Genomic DNA, 9,185 nt, shown 5'->3' on the forward strand with positions numbered 1-9,185 from the left:
GTGCTTGAATAATTAATACAATCAAATGGTGCCAGGAAGAAGAAGTAAGCTAAACTACCTGACCTTTCTTGATTCATCAGATTTCATTTAATCCTTCTTTGCTGAAACCATTTGCATTTCCTCTCTCATCTGGTAGACCAGCTTTATTCCTGAACTGAGTAGAAAAGAATTCATGTCAGTAGGGTTCGGTCTTTTATGCTGTTACTATCAGATCTCATGCAGTGTGAACTGGTGCTCTGAGACAGATCAAGAGAAAAAGGATGAGCTCCTTATTTCTGAAAAGGGATGAGAATACAGTGCCTTTAGGGTAGATATGCCAAAAGAAAATGGTTGCAGGTCCTGATGTAGTTCAGGGGGAGCCAGGTTGCCTATTAAGCGTTTTTCATTATCAGCTGAATAAGATGTTTAGTTGTTCTTCAGGACACAACAGAAGAATGAACTGGTGTGCCAGTGAACTGGGATGTTTATGATGTGTTGCTCCCAGAATTGCCCTCCAAAGTAACTGCATTTCTTCTTAGACATAGTAAAATATACCCAAGCCTAAATGAGGGTAGGACATTTTTACAAATGGAGGCTTGTGGTGGGAACTGGCAAGTGGCTGTTAATGGAGTGGCTCAGGACCCTGTGCTTAAGGGGAATAATCCATGGTTTGGCTGCCAGTAGTCTAGCTGCAGAGAAAGCTGTAAGAGTAAAAAGGGAGGGGAAATGAAAAATCTGCTAATCTGTGTTAATGTCAGTTACCTCTGTATCCTACATGTAAAGCAGTCTTCTCACCATGGTAAGAAAATGAGGCTCAGGAGAGACTTTATCGCTCTCTGCAATGACCTGAAAGGAGGTTATGGTGAGGTGGGGTCGGCCTCTTCTCCCAGTTAACTGCAGTAGGATGAGAGGGAATGGCTTTAAGTTGTCCCACTGGAGGTTCAAGTTGGATGTTAGGAATGATTCTTCTCCAAAAGAGCAGTCAGGCAGTGGCACAGGCCGCCCAGGGAGGCGTTAGTGTGGATGTGGCACTGAGGGGCATGGGTTAGTTGATATGGGGGGGGTGGGCTTGTGGGTGGACTAGGAGATGTTGGTGGCCTTTCCCAACCTTAATGACTCTAGGATCGATTCTATGACTCACCTGGGCACAATTACTTTTTCTTTTTGATTGTTTCAGGCATAGCCACAAGAGTTGGCCAGCTCCTCCCTTTCTCTGTCAAGCAGCCTGCTCTCATTCCATTGTGGGTGTGCTTGCGTGGCTGTGTACACACATGCAGTGTCTTCCACTGGCTCTTTTTTAAAAAGTTTCCCTCAACATTTCTCACCAGGCAAGCTGCAGCCAGACAGACAACGAGAGCTACGTAAGAACTGATGATGAGGAGAGCTGCTTTCGGACAGATGATGAGGAAAGCTTAGCTGCAAACTTCACAGAAGAATGGAACCAAGAGGTGCAGCGTCTCTTGACAAAAAAATCACATAACTAAGTTCTGAGGACTGTAGCACAGTACTTTTGTTCTAAGAGTTGTAGTTTGTAGATGTGTGTTTTGACAAAAGACTTTCGTTTAAAGCTAACTTATATTAGCTACATCTTCTGTAACATGGCTCATTACCAGTGAAGAATACAGACTGAAGTGCATACTGCTGTTACAAAGGATGGCAGTATTAATAACTCACATAAACCCTTTGCACATGATATTGAACCTGTTCAGTTTACAATGACAGTACTGTTTATAGATAGAAATTTGATTTCTGAATACTTTGAGATTTTAGTAGATTGGTTTACTATACACTGTACATTTTTTTCCACAGAAGAAATAAAAAGCGATTACGCATTAACACTGAATGATTATACTCCTGAGTGTATATATCTAGTAGCCCAAAAAATCAAAGTACCGGATTTATATTTGCGATTTGTTTGCGAGTCTTTAAATTGAGACTTATACAAAATGTACTAAAACAATAATAATAATATAATTAATAATAACAATTTTAAAAATCTCTAATTTAGGGCTAATGTGTAACTTAGGAATGTTTCTTTCAGAATAATCTAACAAATCAGCCATAGAAGTTAGTGTAAATATTTTTTTTCCAAATAGATATCATATACAAAAGGTGACATTCAAATGATATAGAATCTAGTTTTTAAATCAGCACAGATCTTCTTAAAACTGTGAACTATGTTTTGAAATACTCGTTACTAAAGCTGTTTATAAACCACAGGTGCCATAAGATCCCTGAACTGACTGATGTTATGTATAATCTTCCACGGTATTGTTTCATTGATGTTTTAGCTTTAGTAAGCATGTGTTCAACAAATCGTCTCTTTCCATTCCTCTGCCCCTCCGTCTCACCCACTCCATTACGTTATTTTTGAGGCCTTCAGCTTTAAATGTACAGGCTTAAAGTGCGCTTGCAACTGTTCTCTTTTGATTTCTGAATGTGTATTGCCTTAGCCAGCCACCAGATGTTCTGCATGCACTCTTGGAAATGTGTGGTGAGACTCTTTCAGAGCTGGATGGAGAATTAGCTATCAGTGAAAAGCACAAGAGAAGCGGTGGGTTTTCTCGAAAGGATGGGCATACAATTACAGAATTGGAGCTTTGTGCATTTTTGTAACTCAAGTGTAAAGGTATTTCAGGAGAAAGGGGACATATCCTGCTGTTTGGGATTAGGAAGTGAGACTGCTAGCTAAGAACTGTTTGCTCACTGTTACTGCAAACCGAGGGACAGTTCTGAGCAGGGACGGATGCAAAATAGCTGGAATGTCCCCCACACAGCGTATTGCTTGGAAATAAAGCTTACAGCTGTATGGCAGATCACATACCATGGCTAGTTCTAGAGCCACGTCTCTGGAGCCAGCCCATGAACAGCTAGACCAGAAGCAGGACGGCCGTGTCAACACAAGGCAGTGCATTGGATGCACAGCCCAGTAGAGAAGCGCAGTGCGTTAGCCTGGGGCGACCTCTGGGCAGATGTAATTTTACTGCACCAATACGACATTGCTGCTTCCAAACTGATGCCGTCCAGCAGCCCTGATAACAGTAGCGTTTCATACAGGTATTTCACACCAGCACAGTTTGCCTACAGCAGGTGGTCAGTTACCGATGTGGAGCAGGTGAACGTGGTTTGTCTGTCCTCTCTTTTGTGGTTACGTGGATGTGCGCTGCCGTATTTACTTGAGATTGCTGTGTAGCTCAACTCTGTTCACTTGATGCTTGCATGCACTCTCCAGGCTTATGGCTGTTTCCCTGGGCACAGTGTGTTAGGGGATGAGTATCTGTATGAAAGAGCTGCTGCCATTTTTCACTTTCATATCGCATTATTGCTTATGCAGATCTTTTATCCATACCTCCTTGCGTATCTGGGCTTGGTCTCAGACATCCAAACAGGTTCTGAGGTATCCAGATACCCTCATGTAAACTTTTCACTTCTGCAGCCACAGGTCCTTTCCCTGGGATATGTACCGGCCTGGCAAGGCTGGCCCCATATTCTGATGCCCCTCCTCCAGCCTCCTCTCAGGAATGGGTGAGCCTCCACTAGTGCCTAGCACTCCACATTTAGAGCTACTCCAGAGAAACTGTAGATGTTGCTGTCAGCTCAGGATTCCAGTCAAACATTTCCTGAACAGAGACAGAACAAACAAGTTGGAACACAGCTACGTGCGATGGCTGACTAATTCAACCCATGTCATGTTTAACTGTACCCAGAGTAGTAGCTCCCTCCCATCATCTTCATGTCTGTGTGATCATTATCACTATGCTTAAAATAGACACAATAGAATAACTCTATTGCGAGAGCTTCCAGACTAGGAGCAATGAGGGAAGCTGGCGGATCGCATGCCTCTCTGTCAGACTGGTGTCAGCAGGGCCATCCCCAGCCGAGCTCTAGGTCCCTGCCTCCCCGGAGCCCCGAGATGAAGCACCCTTCACTCAGCTCTCCAAATATCTATTTTAAGCATTTCCCAACTGTCAAGCTGGCTACATATTCACCCAGCTGGTCTTTGTCTGCTTGTTGAATATTATTTTGATTGTGGTTTGCGGTCATTAAAGCAAACAGAGTTACAGAAGAGGTCCTCAGCGGGGGCCTCTTCTTAGCTCCCAATGGCCCACCACAGCAGTCAAAACTCTGGGTGGTTTTACTGTCACTGGAGGGAACCAGTGGTTTGGATTCAGGAGACAGGGATGTGAAGATGTATAGGGTCCTCGAATGTCCAAAGCGAAGGTGGTGAATGGGTTGTCTGTAAGTAGTAATGTTAACTAAACTGCATAAAAAGGTGTGTGGCCTTTGTTGTGATATAATATGTATTTTCTTATATGCATGAGCCAAAGTGTTGCATCATGATTTATCATGTGTGTCTGCCTTTACTTTCGGTCATCTTCTCCCATCTTTATTGGTTCTTGGCAATTACTGTAGATAGATTTTGTAAATATTGCAACCTCGGGTTGCTGTAATCATGTTGGTTCAATTCAGCAGACGGAGCTGTGAACAACAAGCACTCCACTGTGTCCTGAAGGCAAAGGGCATTTTTACCTTTGAACCAAAAACAAATGTATGAAGAGTTACATCTTGAGGCTACTAACTGCAAGACATTTTTAAAACTACTGTACTTGACACCACTTGAGACAGATACAGAGACACTAAAGATGTCACAATATTCATTGGTATTGTAACAGAACTGCTATTGTATGGGTTTTTTGTATTGCTGTTAAGTATTGTTTTGTGTGTGTGTGTTGGAACCTACTGGGGACATGTTATATTTTGAAGTGATTAAACTATTTAATTGTGTGTCTATATTTTGGAATGGAATTATTTCTTCATTAAAAAGATTTTTAAAAGTAATATATGGAGCATCATGTTTGTGGCTTGTTTTGGTTTCAAAAGCCCATGGAGCCCAAGGACAGATGTTTTCTATAGTTCCCCTGTGGTGCTGCAAGCAGCCCTTTCTAACTGTCTAGTTAATTACACAAGAGTGGGCTCCTTTAGAACAAAAGTGCTATCAGTGTATCAAAAATATCCTGTAATTCTTATCATAGAGAGAAATATCCCGATATCTGGGAAGTGGATAAAACCCAGTCTCCTCCTTCCCAGCTGCCTGCTGTGGTAGCCTATAAATCCGTGAGGTTTATTTGCCCTAATTCCCCTGTCTGCACGGTGGTGTTCTTCAATAAAGGTGATCATTTTACATATTAAACTATTTGCCAGATAGTCTGAACTTTGCCTCCACGATCCCAGTCCAAATTCATATTCTCAGGATTTTAATATATGATGACATATTGTTGGCTCACGAGGATAACTCTGTTTTATCCATGCTTAATCTCAGTTTGCTGTATTTCTTCCTAACCCACAGTCAGCCTATGGCCTGTGGGGAACAGAGGAGCCACTGGAAACTAATTTATAGGTACGGGCTGTTTTCCTGGTGCCTCTTGGTTACTCTACTTTCTGTTCCCCATGAGAAAAATAGACTTATATAGGAAGGAATAAATGGGTTTCATTTGCTAAAAGAAATGAATAAGAGAGTAAGAGTAGAATAGAACGAGAGTAGAGTAGAATAAGAAAAGAATAAGAATAGTTGTCTTTATGTCAGGGAAGGTGTAACCTTGTCCGCATCATTTCTAAGTTAGATGACTGAAGGCATCTGGAAGTCTCTTAAGAGCATCTGGGAGTTTCATTCAGCAGCTTGGGAATTGATGGATGCTCTTCCATAGCATGTCTCCAAGGCCTGTAGCTCAGCATTTGCCTCATAAACAGTCCTTCATGTGGGGTGAAGCCTTTGGTATTCTGTAAGAGGAATAAGAGGTTAAGCCTATCACAGAAATGGGTTCAGTGAGGGAGGGAGTAGAAATCTCACATCTTTTCCAACTGATTTTGAGAAACGGAGCTAGCATAGAAGGGAAGGGAAGTAGAAGGAGTTCTGCAGGTCGATTGTGCAAGCTTTGAGATAAGGTCATTACTGCTAAAGACTAAAAGAACGGGCTATGTGTTAGAGTAGCTGCTGTTACACACCTTGGAAGGAATCAGAGGAGGCCATGATGTATTCTGCCGTTGGCATGTAACCTTATGGAGTGTGGCTTACTGTTTTCATACAACACGATTTACCACCAGCAAATTGGTTTCCTCGTGATTGAGTTTTTTTACAAGACACTTAGCGGTGGGCAGATGGCAGATGTGCTAAGCCTGCCGCTCGTTATGCTAATTGCCAGCTGGGAAGGCCTCTCACTACCACTCCCGCTCTGTTGCCTCTAACTGCCTGGTCCTGTGTGTAACCTGCCTGGTCTACAAGGAGAGTAGTGCTCCATGAGTATGTGTTTTGAGCAGCTTTCTTATCGCTGTGTGGTTTGGGTTGGGGCCCTCTTGGTGCATCAGCTGCTTAAAAAAACACATATGTGGTTTCCAGCCTGGGGGTGTAAGGCATGCATTGCTTAGCCTTCTGCCTGTACCTCCCCCAAGCCTTTGGCTGACTGTTGGGTCAGCTTAGGAAAATGGCCGTCACAGCCCTGCAAGGCTGCAGACTGAAAAATCAGACTCCTCTGTTCAGCTGGGTGTCCACCTTCCCACGTGAAGGGAGTGAAACTGGAGAAGAATGGCAAGCACAGTGTGGTTGTTCCAAAACACTCACCCAGTCCTGCCAGTCCTCTTTTTTTGTTTTTTCTTTTTTTCTCCAGCCATGGTACTGAGAATAAAATAAATTCATTTCATTCAGAAGGACTATGCCATAAAGCCTTCCTAGACAGATGTGAAAAAATTATTTCTCACCTCTGAACTCGGCCGGTGTAACTTAAGCCAATGCATTAATTAAAAAAAAAAATCAGGAAGGCAAGGATTTCACCAAGCATCTTTGTCAGCTGCTGTTGCCTAGGTATCCATGTTTAACATTCTGGGGCTTGTTTCTAGGAGTCATAAGCTGCAGAAATAACCAAGTTGTTTTAAAGGGAAGAGGACTCAGCTTTGGTTTGCTGTGTTCACTTTGTAGTACTGATGTGGGTGTTCATTGTCTGGTGATGGTGCAGGAGCACAGATCCCCTGCAGCAGCATTTCCCTGGCTCACTTCAGCCAGCGTTGCACACCTGGCTGTGCGTGACGGCTGGCACGTGTGCACTGTGCGTCTGTTCTTGCAGTGCTGAACAAGAAGCGGCACTTCAGAATGTGTGAGTCACAGAGCAGCTCTCCTGCCCCGTTTGCATACGTTGGGTTGCTCTCATTTCCACTGCAAAGGAAGGTGTGCAAGCAGCCTTCCCCACGGGGCAGAGGAGAGCTGTGCTGGACATGCCCTCACACCAAGCTCCCAAGGCAATTGCACAGCTCCAGCAAGGTGCCGTCTCTGCTTTCATGGCACTTGACGACACTGTGTGACTTGTGAGACCCAGTGGTGTGAGGGACCTGGTTCTACCACTTGGCAACCACCAAACCCTCTGGCCTTGGCTTTGTATCTTTGGAGCGAGCAGCTGCTGTGGGAGATGTCAGAACGCCACCACACCAACTGCCTCTGGAGGTGGGATGAAGAGAAAAATTTGAAGGAAATATTTATTAAAATTAAATATATATGTGATCATATGGTACAACTAATGGGGAGCTTCAGGCCAACTTAATTTTAAGATCTCAATAGACAGCAGTTATCAGCCATATGTGCTCGCCTCTCAGCCTCATTTGACCACAGGGCATAGTATAATGAAAACAGGGATGTATTTTACCACCATTTAGTGGTACGTAGCTGAAACTCTGAGGAAACCTGTATATCCTATATCTACAGAGATACTTAAGCTTGCTCTAAAATTTCTGGGATGAATTCTAGCAAGTTCAGCCAGACCCAGTGCTTCTCCTCGTCTGATTCCTCACAGAGGCATGCAGACTTGTCTCTGGCTGCATAAAGCTAATTGTGCTCATGCAACCTAAAGCTGACAACTAAATTACTGTTCCAGCATACTTGCAGAACAAAGCTTCAGTGGCAGTGTTGCAGCCTGGTTTCTTGGACCAGCAGTTTGAAAAGAAAGATTGTTATGCAAATTCCATTTGGAAATTATTAACAAGAGCAATGCTGGAGAGCACAATCATTTTAAAAGGACTGTACATTATTGTAACCATATTCTGTTTTCGGTTATGTTGGCACAGAAAATACAGGCCTATTAAGTGCTTTTAGTAGAGTAGATGGGCATTTAAATAAGGAAGGAAGATTTAGGTTGGATATCAGGGGGAAGTTCTTTACAGAGAGAATGGTGAGGTGCTGGAACAGGCTGCCCAGAGAGGCTGTGGATGCCTCGTCCCTGGAGGTGTTCAAGGCCAGATTGGATGTGGCCCTGGGCAGCCTGGTCTGGTATTACATGGGGAGGTTGGTGGCCCTGCCTGTGGTGGGGGGGTTGGAAATTCATGATCCTTGAGGTCCTTCCAACCTGGACCATTCTGTGAGTGAATGATTCTGCATGTGTGAATATAAGTCTTCTTCATACAATGCAGTCCTGAAAGAGGTCTCAAGTATTCTACAAAATCCAACATTGATTGAAAGTGTGAATTCTCTCCGCTGTGAAGCTGTAACATTGCTGTTCTGGAAGCACTCATTTTCACCACCAAGTTGGCGCTGCTCAGAAGTCAGGTCACAGTGTGAATGCTGGGGATACCTTGCTCCCACCTATCCCATTTCTTTCGTATTTTCTGCCTGAAGTCACACAGTCACACAAGGTCTGGAATCTCACAGCACCTACAACCCCTGAAGATCTGTAGCTAGGTAGCAACATATCACACAAGAGGTAATCTCTCAATACTTACAACTTTCTTTCTTTGTCTGCAAAATTTTTGCAGCTACAAGAACACAAATACGTTTAAACTGAGGAAGGGCAAATCAGAGGAAGAACCTACTCGTTTGGAAATGAACACAACGATCTACTGAAGATAAAAGTCTTCTTTTTATTAATAGGTGTGCCTGTTTACAGGGGTTAAACTTTCTATCTAGTTGAAATTAACCTCGCTTACATAGTTAATTTGTTTATTCATTATTATTTCTTGTTTACCTGTGACATAGTAACACTTGCAAAAAAATAATCAATACAAGTCCAGTCCTCACAGAGGAGCATTGGGCTGATCTGGTACCAATGATCTAAAATACAGAATTTGGAAGCACAGACCAAGCCTACTGTGATAGTTTGCTGGTTGGTAGAATGTGGAGAAAGTTTCAGCTTTTCACTTCTGAACAATCTAAAAAGCAACATTCTGCAGAC

At 43.2% G+C, this 9,185-nt stretch overlaps 1 protein-coding gene across 16 annotated transcripts in view; it reads left to right on the forward strand.

Annotated features, from left to right (window-relative positions):
• Nucleotides 1-4,818, forward strand: part of DTNA (dystrobrevin alpha) — a 215,296-nt gene extending 210,478 nt beyond the window's left edge. For 15 of the 16 annotated variants that reach the window (XM_042870116.1, XM_042870115.1, XM_042870111.1 and 12 more), the window contains one exon: nt 1,308-4,818. In XM_042870116.1, the coding sequence (XP_042726050.1) occupies nt 1,308-1,463 (156 nt within the window). In that variant the 3' untranslated portion in view covers nt 1,464-4,818. The remainder of the gene's footprint in view (nt 1-1,307) is intronic. The other variant, XM_042870118.1, reaches the window with a different exon arrangement.
• Nucleotides 4,819-9,185: the final 4,367 nt, after the last annotated feature.

The sequence above is a fragment of the Lagopus leucura genome, unplaced genomic scaffold (assembly GCF_019238085.1).
Source record: "Lagopus leucura isolate 7727_CA_CO unplaced genomic scaffold, USGS_WTPT01 Super-Scaffold_100002, whole genome shotgun sequence".
Classification (NCBI taxonomy): domain Eukaryota; kingdom Metazoa; phylum Chordata; class Aves; order Galliformes; family Phasianidae; genus Lagopus; species Lagopus leucura.